This window comes from Setaria viridis, chromosome 9, assembly GCF_005286985.2.
Source record: "Setaria viridis chromosome 9, Setaria_viridis_v4.0, whole genome shotgun sequence".
Classification (NCBI taxonomy): Eukaryota; Viridiplantae; Streptophyta; class Magnoliopsida; order Poales; family Poaceae; genus Setaria; species Setaria viridis.
In genome coordinates this window covers 54,684,633-54,707,376 of record NC_048271.2, presented here as the reverse complement: position 1 = coordinate 54,707,376, position 22,744 = coordinate 54,684,633, and the positions used below count along the sequence as shown (strand labels likewise).

The window sequence follows — 22,744 nt, the reverse complement described above, 5'->3', positions numbered from 1 at the left end:
CGCGCCTACTTATATTGTACGTGATGAGGTCACGTTCTTGTCCGCATGCAAGCCTTATGGTTAGCTAGGCAGCGGAGGAAACGGATCGGATAAAACTTTGTAAAACAAGGACGCGTCGCAGCTGATCGATCGGTCGATCGGTCTCGGATGATACTTTGGCTAGCGGCCAAGGCGTACGCGATGGATTAGCGCACACTGTACACATGGCGTGAAACACGAGACGCCGCGATTAACTAAGTAAAAGCATATCTCTGGGCAGAGTGAGAACGTACGGATGACCGATCCGCAAGCATGTGCTCAGCTCAGTGCGTGTAGCTTGACGCGCCCAGGGCAGGGAATCCTCGCCGCCGGCCGGCCTGCAGGGAGTGGGAATCAGCCAGTCACGGCATGCCGATGGGCGATGGCTGGCAATGCCTGGCATGTGCGCACGCGCGCGGCGCGTCTGAGATGTCGTCCGAGGAAGCATGATCCGCGGTGGGTGGCGCGTCTGTCTACTCCTGGATCGAAATCACCCACCCGCGCTGGGCAGGATTAGGTGATGGCAGGCTCGCGCACTATCACGGCAAACAATGGCCTGCCCGCCCAAAGATCGCCATGCTCATTGACGCCGTACTTCCGAGTTGGTCCGCCACCTTGGAGCCTCTTTGAGGAGCACTATCTATGAGGAGGCTATGAGCCGGCCGTAGTACGATGATCAATTATTTTCCATCGGAGCTAGAAACTTTCTTTCCGTTTGCATTTCAACAACATTATGTCGTATTCGTATTAACGTCGCAACTGAATTTTTAATGATAAAAGAATAGCAATAACTCTCAACCACTTGAGAGAATAGAAGATCTTATTAGTGTACACCAAACTATTCTTAGTGAATATATATTGTCATTACCCTAGCTACTAGAGTACTTTCTATGATCCCAGATATTAATTCATTAGGATACTGATATATGTTATTCACATATTAAATGTTTGTAAGAGCATGATGAATCTAGTAGCTTCTTTTTTTTAAGGAGCAACAGGGGTAGAGCACACCCACCTAAACGTTCATTCAAATGCCTGGTCGGAGCCGGCGGGTTTCCATTTTACAACCCAGCGCGAGGGGGCGATGTTTTTGCAGAAAAGGGGGGAGATGAAGCAGCATAGTCGCTATACTACACAGAGACTAGAGCACCAGGACTCGAGTGGGAGGGTGTCTAGGCGGCGGGGAGGGCAAGGTGTTCCCTGGCGGCTTGGGTGATGGCAGCGATGGGCTAGTTGACGGCGTCGAAGATCATCCTGTTGCGGCTCCAAATCACCCACAAGAGGAGCACCGTTGCGGTGTGGAGGGCCGCCCCCGCCGGGAGCGGTAGAGCTTGAAGTGCCCCGGCGAGGCAGGTGACGGAGGCGTGAGGGCACGCCGAGCTCTAGAAGCTGGCGATGTGTGGACAAGTGAAGAAGAGGTGGGCGGCGTCCTCGTCTGTGGTGTAGAAGGGGCAAGTGGGGTTGCTCGTGGTGACGTGGTGGTGGAGAAAGTCTTGCGTGCGCGTGTTCCCATGTTGGAAGATCCAAAAGAAGACCCAGACCTTGATCGGGATGAAGTTCCCCCAGTTCACGCCGGAGTGCAGCACCGTGCAGCCAATCCGCTTCAGCATGGAGTAGAGGGCGTCGGAGTGCACGTCGACCTCATCCCCCCAAGCCAGGCGGCGGGTGTCAGGGGTGACAACAAGGCGCAGGTCACTCAACCGAGAGATGAGGGTCGCAAGCTCATCGCTGGCCGCGGGAGAGAGGTACTCCTGCATCGGCAAGACGAGGGCCCCGGTGGCGAAGGCGGCCGCGACCGTGATGCAGGGCTCAAGGCAGTGGGAGAACAGGGTCGGCAAAGCTCGATCAAGGGGGCCAAGCGAGGTCCAATTCTCAAGCCAAAAGGAGGTCGTCGCACCGCTACTGAGGACGACGGTGGTGACACCCCTGTATGTGGGCAACAGATGCTAGAACGTCCGCCAACAGGGCGTGGGGCGCAACGTGCGTTCCGGCGTGTACGAGAACGAACACAGTTTCGACCTGAACGAGGGTGTCATCAGTGTACTGGATCACAAGGCAGGGAAGGTCGCCTACGAGGGGGTGGAAGAGGAGAACCACCAGGGTCAATGAGTATCCTGTGTAGGACTATCGGTGACGATGATGAAGAGGTAGGGGCTGAGAGGATTGCCTTGTCGCAACCCACGCCGGCATTGAATCCAAGGCCCGGGGATGCCGTTGAGGAGCATCGCCGTGCGCCCGCTGGAGAGGAGGCTGCGCATCCAGCCGTGCCACACGTCCCTAAAGCCGCGGAACTCGAGAACACAGTCGAGAGCTTCCCAGCTAACCGAGTTGAAATCTTTACGGAAGTCAAGCTTAAGGACTACGATGGGGACGCGCTGGACGCGGTAGCACTGGAGAAGTTCCGTGGCGAGCAGGAAGTTGTCCGTGATGGAGCGCCCCTTGATGAAGCCTGTCTGGTAGTCGGAGATGAGCGCGGGAACGACGCTTTGCAAGCGGTTGGTGAGGATCTTGGCGGCGAGCTTCAGCGCACAATTCTGCAGGCTGATTGGCTGGAAGCCGTCGGTGGTGACGACCCCAGGCTTCATAGGCAGGAGCAAAATGTGAGCTTGGTTGAAGCGCGCCAGGTCCGCTGTGCCATCGTAGAAGGAGGAGAGCCATGCCAGCACTGTGTCGCCAACGGTTGGCCAGAACTGGCGGAAGAGGGCGGGGCCGAAGCCGTCGGGGCTAGGCCTGCTGGCGGTGCGCATCTGCCAAAGCGTCATATTGGCCTCGGAGGGGGTGAACAGAGCCTCCAGGGCATCGAGGTGCAACACAAGGGAGCAGCCGCGCAGCGCCATCGTGGAAGGTGTTGAGGATGGCGTCACCAAGCAGGCCCGAGTAGTACCACTGTAGAACGCGCTCCTTGCCAGCGTGGGAAGAGACGGGGATGCCATCGTTGTGCAGCACTTGAATCTTGTTGCTGCGGAGTCGTGCGGAGGTGGAGGCATGGTAGGACGCGGTGTTTTCGTCACTGAGTTTACACACCTTGTGAAGCGTCCCCACATAAGTAGAGACTAAATGTGATCCAATTATCAGTCCCAGGAGGCTGATAACACATTTATTCAACAGATAGTTCAGAAACCGTACAACTCCCGAAGGAGCGGGCGGGCAAGCCACACCCAAAGCAAGACTAAAGCGATAACAATACAAATACATGTTGCAGTCCAGTTGGACTCCGGGCTGCAATCGGAACTATGCGTCAGCGGAAGCATCCTGCAAAAGGGCCAACACCGCAGGCAGCGTTGTGTGCAGACGCAACCTCCTACTTGAAGTCCTCGGCGACGAAGTCCGGATCCTCCTCTGAAGCAACAACACAAGGGTGAGTACAAAAGTACTCAGCAAGTCCAGCCCCAACCACGGAGAGGGATACAGCAAGAATATGCATGGGTTTCAACAAGGGTATGGTTAAGGTTGATTTGCAATAAAGCTAGATTTTTGATACATGCAGGGTCTTATTTCAAAGAATTTTTACAATACATTTTCTTTAGTAACCGAAACATTAAGTGGGGTTGATCCTACACAAAGGATCCAAGTTTTATCGCTACCGGACTCCCCGTCCGCCGTAGCGCACGGCACAGCTGCCGGACACTTCCAAAATCCAACACACACCATAAAAACCAACCATCTCCAAATTCTAGTTATGTGACCAAGCCGTAACTCGTCCAATGCCGTGGACACGGCTACCCGGATAGGTTTTAACTCTGCAGAGGTTGTACACTTTTCCCACAAGTAGGGTACCGCATCACGATCACCTTAGTGATGGTGCGGATCCTAACAAAGCCATTACCCACCTTAGCCAACACTGACTAGTCAACACGGAAGCACCCAAGGGGTTAACGACCCATCCACAGGGCCGAAACCGGGACCTAAGTCACCCAGAGCTTAGTCCTTTTCCATGGGCTCCCGTCGCTCACCAGCACACCTGAAGCCTAGCAGTTTAGCTAGTGGGGTTTAAGCTAAGCCGTTGCCCACACAACGGTCGAGTGGTTGCACGATGGTTGAATTAGGCAAGATGACACATCAACTTGGTCCTTAGCCATGACAAGATGGATATCTCCCAACTCTGCTCAACCACTAAGGTACGAGCCCATCAACCCAGCATTCCACACAAGAAACGCCCATCCATCTCATCCACCACCTCTCTTTATACCCGAAAAACCCAACTCCTCCGTTGAACATACTCACACATTTATTTTCCGAATAAACATATGTAATCATGATTGAATTTGGATAATGAGTTCCTAAGCATTCTAGCAGTATTTATCATCTAAACAGAGCAACTCATATTTAGAGATAAATATGGGACAACAAGGAATAATCATAACAATCAAGGGGTGGCTATCCAACCATGTCTTGCAATAAAACAATATGCATTTTATAAAATAGGCCAATAGGTTGTGTCTGAAAAACTGGGTAGTAAATATGCATCAAAGGGTGAGATTGGACTTGCCGTTCTCAAAGCCTTCCGGGAGCTCCTGCTCGCGGTACTGGTCCTCGGGCTCGGGCTCGCGGTCGAACTCCTCCTCGCGCTCCTCCTCGGGTACTCCGTGATCTACGGCACACACAAACGAGCAAACAATAAATAAAAAGGGAAAAGATTTTACCCGTTGAGCTCCGAACAGGAAATGTGAACGGAAAATAGATAGGAAGGGTATTTTTATGAACTTTGGATATGCCTCGGCAGAAACATATGAGAGGAGGTCGTGGTCAAATTTGGGATCAATTGGAGGAAGTTTGGCGCATGAAATGACGGGTTAAAGGAGTATTAGGGGCTTTAAAATAGGGTTTAGGACTAAACCGCGAGAACCAGGGACCTATTTGTAATTATTTCTGAAAGGTGGAAGGGCATATCTGTGAAACTTTTCTGAGAGAGGTGGGAGGGCTGGTTTGCAAATAGGAGGAAGGGGAGGGGCAGATCGAAATTGAAGGGGATTTTCCCCCTTCTTCTTCCTTGAACCGTGCCCGGGGTGGAGGAAAGGAAAGGGCCGGTTGGGGGGGGGGGGGTCGGCCGGCCGGACTTCGCCGGCAGCGAGCCGTGGGGCGGAGAGGGTGGAGAAGGTGGAGGGGGTCCCATTTTGCCCCTTACCTTGGGGAGTTGGAGATGGGAGGAGGGGTGGCCAGCGATGGTTAGGGGCGGCGGCGCACGGTGGAGGCGGCGGTTGGGCGCACGGGGGAAAATAGGGGAGGGGCGGTGGTGTGGTTAGCGGTGGTGGGGTGCGGAGAGCCGGGGCGTTGCCCCTTTTATAGGCCAGCGAGGGGGCGGCCGGCGGCAATGATGGTGGCCGGGACCTTTCTGGCCGGTGGCGTGCCGGGGCGGGCTTGCTCGTGGATGGCGTGGCGGCGTGGTCGACGAGGAAGCACAGGGGGCGGCGACTTCGTGGGGAAACACGCCAGGAGGGGACGGGCGGCGACCGACCGGCGGACGGGCCGGCGCGGCCAGCGGCGCCGAAGCGATTCGTGCGGCTCGGGCGCACGGTCGGGGCGGGCGAGCAGAGCAAAGCGGTCGGGCGCGGCCGGGCGCGCGACGCGCAGGTCGAGGCGGCCAGGCGTCCGGTGCGGTGCGTCCCGAGGCGCGGGGGCGAGCAGGTGGCGGCGGCCCGCGTGCGGCAGGCGTGAGCGGGCGACTTGGAGCGGGCAGCTGGTGTTGGAGGTATGCCCTAGAGGCAATCATAGAGATGATGATATTGCATTTGTATCCATGATTTGTATGTTGTGTTCATTGAATATCCATTGAAGGCTACTTGAATTGATTTGCAATTATGTGAATTGTATGTGAAACTCTTTACTTGTATGGTTATTCTAAAGTTGTCCCTAGTCGGAGTTCATGTGAGGACACACATGAATATTAGACTAGCACATGTATTAGTTGATGACTATGTTTCACAAGTCATGGACATGGAGATGTTAAACTAATAATGTGGACACATGTGGAGACATGTGCTAGGACTGACCCAACACGAGAAGTAGTTCTCTCTTTAAACAACATATACGCTTTGTCCTTAGACCTGAGACTGTCGCATGTATTCTAGATGTGGATCGACCTACTTAGGGGCTATCAAACGCTACGCCGTAACAGGGTAGTTATAAAGGTAGCTTTCGGGTTTGTCAAGAAGCATGCTATGAGACATGGTCAGTCAAGATGGGATTTGCCCCTCTCTGATTGAGAGTGATATCTCTGGGCCCCTCGAGTGATCGGATCCGAAAATGCATGGCCATGCTACGTACGGTTAAGAGTTAACCTACAAAGGGATTCCGAATCACAGGATCGAGAAAGAGCGGTCGGCTTGAAGCTAGACCAAATATCGTGAGGCAAAGGGAATAGCATGTATATTATGTTATGATGGTTCGTCTGATATGATCTTCGTGTGCGTATAGGAGTTGGCACGTCTTGCTAGAGGCCGCTACCGACTATTGGGCTGAGTAGGAGTACTCGGGCCATGTCTATACGTATCCGAACCCATAGGGTCACACACTTAAGGGGCTGGAAGCCCAATTCGGATCTGATCCGAGTTGGATTAGGTTTAGAGGTACTAATGGGCCTCGGATCCAGAGGCCCGTCAGGAACCTCTATAAATAGAGGGGTGGGGGCGCCCTAGGGTTTACACCTTTTGGGCGAAACACACCTGCCGCGCCTCCCACGCCCTCGCCTGTTGCAACTCGCGGATCTAGCAGTCCGGCTTGCGACGCTTCCTTCCTGCACGTGTGGATACCTTGGAGGTGTTGCGCCTGCAGCACTTGGACGAGCCGCCGACGAGCCGCTGACGAGCCGCCGACGAGCCACGACGAGCCGATGCCGCGGTAGCGGAGGCGATCTTGCTGAGGAGCTGCTGGACGTGATCGACTACGTACGACTACGTTGATCGACTACGTACGACTACGTGATCGTCTTCACTGCATCGACGCATATCTACATCTTCCGCACCAGTAGTGCGTCGTGTGGTAATCCCGTGATCCTTATACGGTAGTTCTTCCTGGTTATACGCGGTAGAAATTTTGATTTGCGCTAGTGTAGCCTACCTCGTATCCCAACAGCTGGGAGCGGGCGGCCGGAAGCGGGCGGCCGGGAGCGGGTCCTTGCGCCGGTGGGGCCGGGCACGGCCGGCGCGGCCTGGGGCGCACGGGCGGGCGCCGGAGCCAGGCGCTAGACGCCAGAAAAAGGAGGGCGGCAGGAGAAAAGGAAGGAGAGAGAGAAAGGAGGAGGAAGGAAGAAGAAGAAGAGGGAGAAAAAGAGAAAGGGAAAAAGGAGAGGGGCAGCTCAGCGAAAGTTGCGGGATTTAGACGGCTCGCGTGATGGATTGGACGGGCACGCGGCGAAAATTACGGGGAGCGGAAAAAGAGGGTTGACGAGTCGGGGCCAGAACGACGGGTCCGACGGAAGGGAAAAGACTTGACGGAGCTCAGCGGTCGGAAAAATTTTGGAATACATTTTTAACGAGTGATTTAATTGGTAGATTTTTACGGGCGTTACACCTTGATTCTATAGCGTTGGCGCCAGTAGAGGCCGTGCTCGCAGACAGCGCATGCAAGGCGCACCTTGACCAGGGAGCGCAGAAGGGCTTCGGCGGTGACGAGGGGGCGGCGCTCTTCCAGAAGATCCAGGAGCTCGAGGACCGCGCGGCAAGCCACCATAACAGCTGTCGGCTGCATGCCTACTTCTTGCACGTGTGGCAGACACGATCGGAGATGCTCCCTCGCTGATTTTGAGGGTGGGCCTAGACGCCCGCCACGAGCCGCTTGAACTTGGGGTCGAGTGTCCAACTTTTCTCGTAGCGGAAGACATCAGAGATGGGATGTAGGAGAATAGAATTGGGTATAATGGATTGATTGTATTGCATTGAGATCTCGGCCGGTATATATAGAGTACAAGACTTGGGGGGCAAGGCTCCCTGGATACATATGGTAGTCTACAATACGTATATCTACAACTATCAAATATACTCTTACATCCTCTTGCAGTCACAGTGGGAGCACTGCGGACGGTGAGACTGGAGAAGAAGCTGAAGGCAAAAAGCTAACGAACTGACATCCCCTCGCAGTGATAACGTCGGTGCGGTGCGGATGCTGCGACTGGAGAGAATACCGGTGAGTAACTCATGCAGATGATAACCCTTTGAGCCGATGTCGAGGTAGCCGAGCAGGAGGACGAGTAGCCGTGGTCATGGATGTCGTGCGTAGAGTAGCCGTGGTCGACGTAGCAGTTGAAGTTGCCAAGATGAGGGAGCCGTACATGAAGTCATGGGCGCATGAGGTGGTGCCGAGAGGATGGTGGCGCATATAGGAAGACACCAAAGATGAAGACGGTGACGCGTCGAGGCAATTGTAGAGGGGGAGGGAGGCGATGCCGAAGTCAATGCAGCCAGGCCGACGTAGATGACGGAGTTGGCGTCAGCCAGAGCACCACTGGATGGCCCCAGCCACAGACCGACTGATAGGGCGCGGAGGAGCAGGAGGTGGCGACGAGGAGCAGGAGGTGCGGTCGGGGCGCTCGCCCGCACGGTCGGGCACTCGCCGGTGCGGTCGGGGCCTTCGCCCACGCGGTTGGGCGCTCGCCGGTGTGGTCGGGGCACTCACCCGCACGGTCGGGAAGTTTGGCACGCACCAGTGTTGCCAATACTGGACGTGTGAGGTAGAGGGCACCAACCATGTGTCAGCGTCTAAGGAACCAGCAGAGAAGGCCTCCAAGACAGTCATAGGCGCAGAAGAACGGCGAGGTAGAAGATGCCGATGCAGCCCGCGGTTGCTGGAGTAGATGAACGAGGTGGAGATGAGATGGCGACGCTGGCAACGAGGTGCGGGACGAAGCAAGGAAGTAGACCCGGATGATCTGACGCAAGGCCTGATGATCCGGATGACGCGACGGTGGAGCTCAAAGGAGACGGCGAAGAACTCGAACAGCCCGATGAAGACCATGCACGCAAGGCGCAGCGACTCGTAGTGACGATGAGGTCGTTTATGTGGTCGGCGGCGGTGAGGATGCAACAGCGAAGGAGACCACCGATGGCACCGCTGCTGCCCGAAGAGGCGATGCAACGGTAGCCCTCCATACTCGGGGAAGAGACGCGCAATACGACGACGAATGTCATAGGAGCCGGGTGAATCACACACATCGGCTGATCAGACCGAGTATGTGCGAGGCAATACGACGATGGGCAAAGTCGGCGGAGGCATCCCGATTGGTGGAGGCGACAACGAGCCGGCGGAGGTCGACATGCGGATGAAGTAGCAAGGAGGATGGTGCACACGGGCGTCCCCTAGGGCACCGTCCATCTCACCAAGCCGCACGGTTGGAGATGGGACAGGAGCTGGTGAAGTCGACGCTAATGTCGAAGTAGAGGTGAGAGGTCGACGGGCGGTGGGCGACACAAACTAATCTCTAATCGGGCAAAAGAAAAAGAAGACACAGCAAGAGCATCTCGTGTAGAATCTTTAGGTGCATGTAGGCAGAAAGGACGGAGTGGCGCAAGAAAATCGCGCGCCAAGGGATGGCGGTGCAAGGTGTTTGTGAGCGCGGTGTGGGGGAACCGGCGGCACATGGGATGCGCAGCCGAGAGCGGCAGCTCGAGGAGCGGCGGCGCGAGGAGCAGAGGCGCGTGGCCGAGGGCGGCGGCGTGAGGAGTAGAGACGCGTGGCCGAGGGCGGCGGAGACGAGGAGGGAGGACGGCACTTGGGTGAGTTTCTTCACGATTTGATCTTGCTTGACAACGGAGGATGGCAGATTAACTGGATCCGCCGCGGAGATGGAGGGCGCTGCCCCCAACGGAGGTCATGGGCAACCTCCCGGGGGTGCGCTAGGAGGCCGTCGAGGGGCGCATTGGATGCGCGCCATGAAGGACGGCCGGCAGCATGCGGGAGGCGTGGAGGGCAAGCAGAAGCGGAAGGTTTGGCTTAGTATCTGAAGCCCTAAACTCGTGATACCATGTAGGAGAATAGAATTGAGTATAATGGATTGATTGTATTGCATTGAGGCCTCGGCTGGTATATATAGAGTACAAGACTTGGGGGGTAAGGCTCCCCCGGATACATATGGCAGTCTACGATACGTATATCTACAACTACCAAATATACTCTAACATGGGAGCAGATGACGTGGCGGTGACCATAAGTGGGACATGATCCGAGGTGGGGCGCGGCAGCGACTGCAGCACGGAGTTGAAGAGGATGCCCCCCAAGCCGGGTTGATGAAGGCGCGGTCGAGGTGTACCAGCGTCGGGACGGGGCGCATGTTCGACCAGGTATACTGCCGGTCGAGGAGCGATAGTTCCTGGAGGAGCATGGCGTTGATGGCGTCGTTCAACTGGGCGGCGGCGCCCGCGTCGAAGTTGTGGTTGTTCTTGTCCTCGGGGGAGCGTGTCAGGTTGAAGTCGCCGAAGAGGAGAAGCGGCCCGTCCACGAGTGGCTTCTGTTATCAGTTTATTATATGCTTTGACTGCTTTCTTAGATATATAGATTGATGATGGCCAAAGTTAAAAACTTCCACAAGAAGAATCCTAAGCCAACTTATTTCAGGCCGTCAGGGACACAGGGAATAATAGGGCTGGACCATCCTCTGCCATGGACGGCAAACCCCCCTTTTCCAATAATTGGGCATTGGAAAACATCCTGTGTTCCAAAGCAAAACAAAAGGCATTGGGCCAATGGCCAATGGCTTTATAGTTTAGACACTACTCATAACCGTGAATTTCACTTTACATGAAGTTCGCGGGGAAATCCCAGTAAACTTCCTGTATGTGTTCCAACTTCCAAGCGACGCGTAAGAAAGTTGTCCAACGACTGTTCAAACAAACAAGACCCCAACTACTAGCCAAAAGTCAAATTAACTCCCATCGCACCCACTAGAATAATTGTATAATGTAGTAGTTCTCAAGCAAAAGGTTGAAATGCTCGAGAAATTGCAGGCAATCTGCAGATGAAACACCCAGAGCTGAAAACAAATCGCTGAGGCAATCCATACGTGACCGGACTCGCATTTCCCTGCAAATTACACACGGAAAGTCACAAATCTTTTCAGACGGAGCACTGCGCTGGTCTTAATCATGCATCCTTTACGAAAAAGCATGCGGTCGGGTCGATGCTCGCCGAAGCTGATTTTTCAGACAGCAGCGCAATTGCAGAGAGCACTAGCTGGTAGCAGTTGCAGTTGGGTCTCCTCGAGTCCTCGGTGGCTCGGTCGGGAAGCGATCCATCCGAAACGATCATCCCTGTGCATTTGGTTGGCTGACCGACCGGAACCGAGCGAGACTTCGACTCGAGACCGGCGCTGGCAGCCGCCGTGTAAATCGCCCGGACCTGGACGAGTGACCGGTGACCGGCGCGCGCGACTGTGTACTGTTACGATCGATAGGGCAATGTAAACGAGGAACACAGCCGATTTAACACAGGAAACACGAGATTTTAACGTGAAAAACCCTTTTAAGGAGGAAGAGAAAAAACCACGAGTGACAGCTAGCAAATCTTCACTATATTAGGTGAGGTTACAAACGCCGAGCATTTACAACTGTTTCAACTTATCCCAAACGACGGTTTACATGAGGTATATAAAGAGGTGAAACCCAACTAAGTGATGATCCGTACCAGCTTGGGCCAAAGCGAAACGGAGACCAAAGTCGGTCTTTATCTGTATATAACTGAATTTCGATCATAACTACTTAGGTTCGTTATCAGGGCAGCGTGGACTCGGCACAGGCTGTGTCTTCTTAGTCTTTTGTTTTTGGGAGACGGAAAGCTCCATGCAATTTAAGATGCAATTTAAGTTGGGTTCGGGATGGATGACGCAAACGAACACCGAAATCAGGCTGGTTTTGCGTTTGGTTATCCATGTCAACTTGCACGTTCACCACCGGGGAATCAGGATGATTTTTAACGAGACTATATGTATGTGTTTGTCAACTTGCAGATCGACAGTGAAATCAGACTGGTTTTAGTTTGGATTGGCGTCATGACAGTGAAAATCAGGCCAACTGTAGCTAGTCTACCTCTTTATCAACTTGCAGGCAGTCTCGGATGGTCAAAATCTAATGTATGTTGAGTCGTCCCGTCGTCAGTGGGAGCCCATTTGCAGACGAGAGAAGAGTTGCTTTGCAAATTCCAGAGCTGACTCACTCACCTGCTGCTTGGCCTCTTTTAGCGCTTGAAGAAACCTTTATTAGATAAGGAAAAAGAAACTTCTCAGGATACTTCGTGCAACCTCCGTTGCTTGACCTAAAGAGCGTAGTCAATTATCTAGCTCGATCTGGTCAAGACAAAACTAGTATGGTTTGGCCCTGCATGTCGCGCTAGATCGGACCAGCACCCACAGGTAACTAGCAGGGATCTACCAGGTGACTGTCGATCGGATCGGATCGTATCACTGAATTGCACTGTTTGCGCTGCTCGCTGATCCGGTCAGGACGTGAGGTGCAGGCCATGCAGCGAGACACCGGTGGGGATACCGTATCGTTGTACTTAGAATAAGCACATGGACAGGCACTCAGACAGTCAGTGCAACCACCTTGGCATCTTGTGGTGCCGCATCAACCATGCTGGTATGTCCTAGATTCTCACACAGCTCCGTTCCCCATCTTTAAACATTAGACATTTAGTTCTATTATAAGATTATTAACTCTTTTAATATTTATTAAATTTGTAGAAAAAATACAACAACATTTAAAACATCGATTTAGTATCATAATTAAATTTATCAATATATATGTCTTAGTATCACAATCTTCTTCTCCTCCGCGAAGCCGTTGGTGAGGCGCGACAGAGGCTAGAGCCATCCCGTCCTTAACAGAGGCCGATTCCGGCGTCCTCTCACTGTGCCATACTGCCATGCCGCCACGGACTCCAAATCAAATCCTGCACTTGTCGGATCTCGGATCCGATCGTACAGCGTGGCTCGTACGATTGTGCTAGCCCCACAGCAGCTTGCTTAACATTCTAGAGACGAGTGCCTTGTGAAAAAAAAAAGCATGGGCAGAGGCGCCGCTTGGGTAGATGGAGAATTGCACGAACTTGGCGCTGATTAGATGGGGCACGGATCAGCACCCTGCCTGCCTGCAGCAACAGAAGATGAACGGACCACCCAACTACACCTTTCGCGCCCGCGTGGCGTGACATGCATGGTTACAGTACACCACCATAGCAACCTCCATCACTGGAATAGTGGAATTGGAACACAGCAAGCACACTGTTGTGGGGCTCTCTGTGTGCAATCACGCCGGCGAGCAATCACTGGAGCTGGCAGCACTAAAGCAGTACTTGCACACATGCACATCACATATAAGCACATGGTGCGCCCAAACTTCTAGATCAACGAATTGGAACCACACCTTTTTGGCTTTAGTTCCCCAAAATTTCAACTTTAGCACTATGCAAAAAGAAGATTCCCCATCATATCAAACTTGCGGTACATGCATGGAGTATTAAATGTAGACGAAATCAAAAACTAATTGCACAGTTTTGTTGTACTTTGCGAGACGAATCTTTTGAGCCTAATTAGCCAATGTTTGGACAATAATTCACAAATACAAACGAAATGCTACGGTATGCTACAAAAGCCACAGTGATTTTGATTGTTCAAAATCGGACAACTAAACAGGGTTTTATTGCGCTGAAATGAATGAAGAAATCGAGGCCGAGGCACCGGCGCGCGCGGAACTGAACTGTCGCGGTCATATCATCACCAGCCCGATTCTGTTTTCCTCTTCTTGCTTGGAACGAGATATATGGGCTCCTGGCTGGGGCACATGTTTGGGTTCATCTAGATCACATCATCTGTCTTTTCGCATATGCACATGCGCATCTGTCTTTTCGCCAAGGAATGCGCGGAAAATATCAACGATTCTGGTGTCATTCGAGCCGTCTCGGGTTGTTTGGATATGACGTGCTAAACTTTAGCAGCATCGGATGTTCGGATGTTAATTAGTAGGACTAAACATGAGCTAATTACAAAACTAAGTGCACAGATGGAGTCTAATTCGTGAGACGGATCTATTAAGCCTAATTAGTTCATGATTTGACAATGTGGTGCTACAGTAACTATTTAGACTTAATAGATTCGAATCAGATAGTAGTTACTGTAGCACCACATTGTCAAATCATGGACTAATTAGGCTTAATAGATTCGTCTCGCGAATTAGACTCCATCTGTGCAATTAATTTTATAATTAGATTATGTTTAATAATCCTAATTAGTATCAAACATCCGATGTGACGTGTACTAAAGTTTAACGTGGCGTACAAACACCCCCTTACCCTGAATGGCTGAATCCATATACACAGTATGCAGCATGAACAACAGAAGAACGATCTACCGGACAAAAACTGGCTGCACGACCAAAATAGAGACATGCCCTGAAAGCTTTCGGCCGCAACGCCGCCTGATCGGTCGTCGTCGTCCTCCATGTGCTCCCTTGCTAGCTCCACTACCACCTGTCGCCCTGGGCACCCCATCATCATCAGTGGTCAAGGGTGTGGCCTCTCTCTCGTCGCCGAGAGAGACTGGTATGGTAGCAGTGGTGGGAGACGCAGGTACCATCTCTTTCGCGCGAAACGTGCGTGCAACCAATGCAATCTACCGCGACGAATCCTTGCTTGATCCATGGAGCATGGAGCATCAGAAGAAGAAAAATATCGGGGGCACAGTTACACACTTCGGATCGCGGAACTGACCAGCAACGAACGCAACCTAACGTGCATTTTTTACTACTAGGATTACAGGATGCTCCTCTTCTTTATGACCTCATCAGGTTAAGTAAAATGATGAGCCTGCCATGCTACGACGCCAGGCGTCACAGGCCACGTATCACATGAGCTTTGGCGTTTCACCATTCCGTACACCGTAATTAACTTCCATGCAAACGAGATAGTGTATTTTTGCTTGACCTCGACAGGATCGCTACTGTCGTCATATAGTAAACGCTAGGTCAGTAACATACGGCTCCATGTGCCAAATACACTTCACTGGCCACTCCAACACGTGTGGTGTGCTTGGTCTGCAGCATCTGTGTCGAGTGTCTGGACTCGATCGAGAGCTAGGACTTGACCGCAAAAGCTTGCAAGGCCAAGACTAGCAGCCCCGGTCGGTCGGTCTAATAGTCAATGCTTTGATGGTCAGGCAAGGGTTCACACGAATCATCTGCTTGACCGACATGCCGGACCCAACACTTTGCAACTAGAGATTCGAATATGCCAACGGAACAACCGAAAGGATAATTCGTGTGAGTTTGACTGCCCACTGAGTGAATTTGCCTTTTGAGGAGGTTCTCTTTTGGCTAATTTGATGGGCGTACCACGTACGTAATAATCTTCCATGAATTCTCTACGTATTGTCAAAGAAAAAAAAACGGTTTCATTTTATGATGTTCTATAAAAGCAGCGGTGAAATTTTTTTTCTGACGGACACTTGTTAAAATCCGGTTTTTGACAGTTCTCTTTAACAGAGATATGTTGGTTACTTTCTTGACAATTCTTTAAAAAGAGATTTGGTTGACACAAGATAACGCACACTTAGAGGGACCTCAGAAGTCCAAACTTAGCTCATCTCTACATTCCTTAACGTGTAAAATCATTGCCAAGTACACTGTGGAGAGCCAAATGAGTAGTACCAAAGAAAATGCCATTCCGGATAAACCTGTTGGCCCGAGATTTGCCCTGGGTCATTTATGCTCCCTCAAAGTTGTGGTAATATAAAAAGCAGATTAGGCCACAAAAAGGTACTCCATCTTCCACTAGTTTCATTCATTCTGGCTAATGCTCAATGTCATAGTTCAGTCCAACTTCAACCGGTTCCTATGATGGCAGTGTTGTCTGTGTTGATCGACACAGAGATAAGGAAAGCCAGAAGTGGACTTGAAGGCTGAAATCAGAAACAATATTGATTACTTACGGAAAATCACGGCTAGGTACATGTAATTTAGATCTGATTGATGTTGACTATGTTTTCGTATAATATCTATATACTGAATCCAAGTCTTGTGAAAAGTTATTTTTCTTAGTTTTTTTTCCTCGTTCTTGATATTGGTTATTTATGTGTTCATACCCATGTCATAATAGTTCCTTTTCATTGCTCTCTCCTGAGAATCTCTACTGTGTGGGGAAGAAGAGCCCCGCCCGACTATAGAATGATGGAATCATGGATTGTAATCAGCTGAAGGGCACATGCACCACTAGTGTAAATATCTAATAGCAAAATGTAAACTAGATGCCATCTAGAATTGACGTAAATGAACTATGAGAAATTTAGCAGCAGCTTCAGTTCTTGTTCTAGAATTCAGATGCAACAGTCCATGTTCCCATAAACTATACCACTAAAAAACATGCCATAAATCAAAATATCACATCAATCGTCGCAGATACAGGCCGCAATCCAGACACCAACATCAACCGCAACAGAAAATCTCTCATTGCTCTCTCCTTCAATACCTGAGAATCTTTACTGTGTGTGGGGAGGAAGAGCCATGCGTGGCATCTAGATCGTACACGTCATGCGTGGTATCGAGCCATCAAATTCCTTGCTTCGCCTCTCACCGTTCTCACGCTAGCTATATAAAAAGAGAATGCTTGTCTTCTCTCTAGTCGCCATTTGAGCTCCTCCACATTCAACAACAATTTCGTTTATCTCTCTCCGGCGAGATGTAGATGCAAGCAGCCACGTAAGGTGAGCTGCATTGCCCTTTGCCCTCTTCTTCTTACAAAGTTTCCATTCTAACCGAGTCACTGCTTTGACATCAAGGAGCGCGAGATGGATGATGGAAAAAAGTTTTTTAGCTGCAGTCGGTGCATGATGTCTGGGATGTACACTCGTGCTCAAGCAGTGGTGGACCTAGATTTTCAAGATTGAATGTACATAACTAATATAAAAAATTTATACTCCGTCAGATTCTAAATACAACTCATTATAAATATGTTTGAACAATAGATCATATCAAGAACTTTTATTATTTTCCTCACAATTTTTGTGTATTATTACACAAATATTATTTTAAGATTAAATTGAAATTATGCCATTGTTAAGAAAAAACAAGTCTGAGTTCATGTACAAGTTTATGGTACAATAATTTGAAATTATAAGTAGAAAGATTTTAGATATAATCTGCAAGTCAAACTGCATATAATGTATATTACCCATCTTCTCAAAGCTAATCATGTCTTTGTAACTTATTTTAATCGCTATATCACTAGCATGTAAAATATCTATCGTGGTTATTTTTTCTACCGTATGACTTAAAATTTTGTGTAACACATTTTTTAATATTTTGTTAGCATAAAGACTATTTTTTTAATAGCTGAGATAATTTGTAGCAACATATTATTTAAAATGTTGGAAACTATATATTTGAGTGTGGCATGCAATGATTAATAATATTACAGTCTCATATTTAATATAGCATTACTTTGCACTCGAAAGTTTGTAGCCAAGCCAAGCCCAACAACAGAAAGTTAATTACATGAAAATCCTACCATTATATGTTGCATGGATTCCACCACAACCGTGCTTGTGCTGCATGCATGGTCCATTCTTGCCGGCTTGCACTACTAGCCACGAGCCCACGGGTTTAGTATTCTCTACAAGTACAGTAGGACAAAACCGTCGATCGAGTAGAGTATCGTCAACAGCACGTCCTGCTTGCGTATACCGCATCGTGCCCACTGTCTTGCTGCCTGGCATAAATGAGACGTGAGGTCTACTCCTCCACTCCACACTTACACACGCACTAATCCCAACTCTCTACTCCGGCTATCGCAACTCTCTACTCCAGCCATCTCTACGCTCCGGCGGGTATCCTTTTGGCCTCGGATAGTTTGCTTGAATTGCAAATTCATTGGTAGCTTGATATTTTGTATTTTGGCTATTCTGCGGGTTAGTAATTTCGACGCTGACCCTAATTTGACAAGATGGACGGATGGGTGAATTGCAACTGTTCTTTATAATGTAATTGGGTGGAATATTAGTAGGAGGAAGCAATGAGATTTTCAAGATTGGGTGTACATAACTAATATAAAAAAAATTTATACTCCATCAGATTCTAAATACAAGTTGTTTGAACAACAGGTCATATCAAGATCTTTTATTATTTTTCCTCATGATTTATGTGTATTATTATAAAAAATATTATTTTTAAGGTTAAATTGAAATTATGGCCACTGTTAGAGAAAAACAAGTAACGAAAAATGTGAGTTCATCTACATGTTTATGGTACAATAATTTGAAATTAAAAGTAGATAGATTTTATAAATAAACTACAAGTGAAGTTGTATATAATGTATACTACCCAACTTCTCAGAGCTAACCATATATTTGTAGCTTATTTAATTGTTACATCACTAGCACGTAAAATATCTATTGGTGATTTTTTTCTACGTATGACTTAAAATGTTGCATAACACATTTCTTAATATTTTGTTAGCATAAAGACTGTTTTTTTTTAGTTGAGACTTGAGAACCAAACAAGCCCTGTATGCATAGTGGAGAGGCAAACAATAGCAATTGACAGGATACCATTCCGGATAGGCCAACCCGTTGACTTCAGGCCTATCTATTTTCTGAATGAATTTTTGACAGTTTCCCCCGTGGATCTATGCACGTAGACAATGACAGGACAAGGGAAATTCCCAAAGTCGCATAGGCCTAGGACCATGCGATCCATGGAAAAGCAGTCTATCGAAGCTTTAGGAACCCAGTGCACCATCACTAGCGATCGATCTTGTTATCGCGCACGAAATCAATCGCGTGGGTGCACGCTCGCCACAAAAGCTCCTCTCACCGTGCCGTCGCACGTACATCTGCCATCTACTCTGCTGCTGCTGCTGCGTGATGCTCTGGCCGTGGGAACCTTACCCAATCAGCACCACCACTGCACTAGCAAATAGCAATAGCAGGCAGCAGCAACAGCCAACAGGGACCGGTCCACCCAGCTAACTAAGGGTGCGTTTGGATAGGAGACAATGTAGCATGGGACGGTCCTATTCCAGTTTTTCGAGATGGGATGATCCCATTTCATGTTTGGTTGAATGGGATGGGTCCGTCCTAATTTTTTGTTTGGTTGGAGAGACTGTTGTAGACGAGACGAGCACCGTTTTCTCCTTCTGTTAGACACCGTTTGTGGGGCCCACCTGTTATACTAACAGCCATCTTCTTCCTTCACCCCGGTTCCGCTCGTGGCACCGTTCTTGGGCTCGCCGTTGCGCCGCCGGGGGGAGCTTGCCCCGGGCGCGCCGCCCGTGAATCGGGCCCCGCCAGCCTCGAGCCGCCACCCGCCGAATCTCAGGGGCCGCGACGGAGCTCGCGCGTGCCGGCCGGGGCGGATCTCGCGCCCGCCAGCTGGGGCGGAGCTCGCCCGCGCCGGCCCCTCCGCCAGCAGCTCGCCCGCCGCCGGCCCCTCCGCCAGCAGCTCGCCCGCCGCCAAACCTCGCCCCCTCCACCGGTGCGGACAGATGGCCCATGATGACACGTGAAGGGGGCGAAGTGGGATGCTCCCGTTCGCTCGTTTTGGTGGGATGGGGGCATCCCGCATCTGAAGGGTATATTCCCTCATAGGGATGTCCCCATCCCACCTGTCTCCAAACCAAACACGGGACGAAGTGGGATCGTCCCATCCCGTCCCACTTCATCCCTCAAACCAAACGCACCCTAACGGGCTGGGCAGCTACAGCGCGGGTGTGAAAAATCGTGCCCAGGAGGCACGGAACATGTGGATGTGGTCAAGACCCCGCGTTTTCACTTCACTTTCCTTGCAACCTCGAGCCCCTGCCCCCGACCTCCGAGCCGCTCCGTTTTCTCCCAAACAATTTTGTACACCCCTGGCGCCCCTGCTGGGTCCACCGTCCGACGCAGCTCACACTGCCCGCGAGCCCTATATATAGATCCACCTCGGCCGTCCCTGCAGCTCACTCACCTCACCCATAACATCCTCGCACCAGCAGCACTAGTGCTCCTTCATCTCTGCTAACTCAACTAAGGCTGATCGATCGACCATGAACCAGCTCCCGAAGCGCCCGGCCAACTACGTGCCGCTGAGCCCCGTCGGGTTCCTGCCGCGCGCCAATGCCGTCTACGGCGACCGCTTGTCGGTCATCTACGGCCGCGTCCGCTTCACCTGGAGCGAGACGTACCGCCGCTGCCGCAGCCTCGCCTCCGCGCTCCTCGCGCTCGGCATCCGCAGGGGCGACGTCGTCTCCGTGCTCGCGCCCAACGTCCCGGCCATGTACGAGATGCACTTCGCCGTGCCCATGGCCGGCGCGGTGCTCAACACCATCAACACCCGCCTCGACGCCAACGCCGTCGCCACCATCCTGCGCCACTCCGAGGCCAAGCTCTTCTTCGTCGACTACGACTGCGTGCGCCTCGCCGGCGACGCGCTCCGCCTCCTCGCCGCCGAAGCCGGCAGGCATGTCCCGCTCGTCGCCGTCATCGACGACATCGACGCGCCCACCGGGGTCCGACTCGGCGAGCTCGAGTACGAGGGCCTGGTCGCGCACGGTGACGCGGAAGCCGAGCTCCCGCCGCTCGCCGACGAGTGGGACGCCGTCACGCTCAACTACACGTCCGGCACCACGTCGGCGCCCAAGGGGGTCGTTTACAGCCACCGCGGCGCGTACCTGAGCACCACCAGCCTGCTGCTGCAGTGGGGGGTGGGCACCGAGCCCGTCTACCTGTGGACGCTCCCCATGTTCCACTGCAACGGCTGGACCTTCACGTGGGGCATGGCGGCGCGCGGCGGCGTCAACGTCTGCATCCGCGACGCGCGCGCCGCGGACATCTACCGCGCCATCGCGCGCCACCGCGTCACCCACATGTGCTGCGCGCCCGTCGTCTTCAGCATCCTTCTCGAGGGCGACGACGCCACCAGCAGCAAGCGGCAGCTCGAGGCCCCGGTCCACGTCCTCACCGGCGGCGCCCCGCCGCCGGCCGCGCTGCTGGAGCGCGTCGAGCGGATCGGCTTCCGCGTCACGCACGCCTACGGCCTCACGGAGGCGACGGGGCCCGCGCTCGCGTGCGAGTGGCGGGACCAGTGGGACCGCCTGCCGCTCCCGGAGCGCGCGCGCCTCAAGGCGCGCCAGGGGGTCAGCGTCCTGTCCCTCGCCGACGCCGACGTCAAGAACGCCGACACCATGGCCAGCGTGCCGCGCGACGGGAAGACCTTGGGGGAGATCGTGCTCCGCGGCAGCAGCGTCATGAAGGGCTACCTCAACAACCCCAAGGCCAACGAGGAGGCCTTCAGGGGCGGCTGGTTCCTGACGGGCGACGTCGGCGTCGTGCACGAGGACGGGTACATCGAGATCAAGGACAGGTCCAAGGACGTGATCATTAGCGGGGGAGAAAACATTTGCAGTAAGGAGGTGGAGGAGGTGCTGTTCCGGCACCCGGCCGTGGCGGACGCGGCGGTGGTCGCCATGCCGCACCCGCGCTGGGGCGAGACGCCGTGCGCCTTCGTCGTGGCCAGGGACAAGGCCGCCCGCGTCTCTGAGGACGATGTGCTCGCGTTCTGCAGCAAGCGCATGGCGCGCTTCATGGTGCCTAAGAAGGTGGTGGTCATGGAAGCCCTACCCAGAAATGGACTCGGAAAGGTCGAGAAGGTCAAGCTCCGGGAGGTGGCACGTAAACTGGCGCCAACAGTGACGGCGCAGAAGCCCAAGGGGAAGACGACGACGGTCGGCGGGCGCCGCGACGAGCAGCAGGTGGCGCACGTCATGGCCGTCTCGAGGCTATAGCCCAACACTGCGCGCGGTGACTGGGGTGCTACGCTTCTTTTTGCCAATGTTGCTGAACTGGTGATGATAAGTCAGTTGATGGTTGGTAAAAAAGAAGGATTTTGGAACTATTCGCGTCAAAGTTCCAGGAATAAGAATGGCGTAGTTTAGTGTTTAGACTTTTTATGTGCAGTGAAGGGGTAGGGATGGATGGGGTATATCACTGCGCACACATTTGTTCTTTTGTTTTTCCTTCCTTTTCTCTTTGCGCTTTCAAACTTATGTGCACATTGTAAAGTATATGATATGAAAATGTGAAGGAAATAAAATTTTGTGATACGTGTCTAAATCCCCATCTTTTCCTCTCTTGTTGTGAATCAGGTGGTAGAGAACTAGTAGTGATTGAAAGTAGTACCCTCGCTCTATATGAAATCCAGTGGCAATGATTGAAAATGGAATGACACGTTTCCCGTGGTTCAAGCATTTCTCGTGCATTTAGAAATATTCATCCATCTCTTTCTAATGAGTTTACGGAGAATCTGTGCCCACTATTCATGTGTGTGTTCTCATGCTCTTGTATTGTGTTGGCAACTACATAGCAATTTAGCATTACGAGAGGGAAAGCATTCAACCGCCAGTAACATAAAACCAGTACCAGTGCCGTATCCCATTCCCATGATAGTCTATCTTGAGAAATAGAGCAAACAAGCATAGTATGCACCGAATTGTGCTTTACTAGTTCAACAATAACTAGAGTTCTCTGAAGAAAACTGAAGCCAAAACCATCTTCAGTTTGCATAAATTTGTTTTTAGCTGGGTATGGACAAACTGCCCTGGTATCTCCTTTCATTCAGTGGGAACCTTGTAAAGCTTAAACAGTGACAGTCCCTATCGGTCCTAAAGAGAACAAATTGCTGAAACGGTGACAGTCTCTATCGATCATACAGAACACATAATTTGCCATTTGAGGGGACATCCGGCTGATCCACATACTGCAGTGCAGAGAGTATCTCTGTTT

General features: G+C 51.7%; 1 protein-coding gene across 1 annotated transcript; it reads left to right on the top strand.

The window, feature by feature from the left end:
• Positions 1-19,911: 19,911 nt before the first annotated feature.
• Positions 19,912-22,075, top strand: LOC117836309 (trans-cinnamate:CoA ligase, peroxisomal). Its single transcript, XM_034715714.2, has one exon. The coding sequence runs from the start codon at positions 20,011-20,013 to the stop codon at positions 21,745-21,747; it is 1,737 nt and encodes a 578-aa protein (XP_034571605.1). The 5' UTR covers positions 19,912-20,010; the 3' UTR covers positions 21,748-22,075.
• The last annotated feature ends 669 nt before the right edge of the window (positions 22,076-22,744 follow it).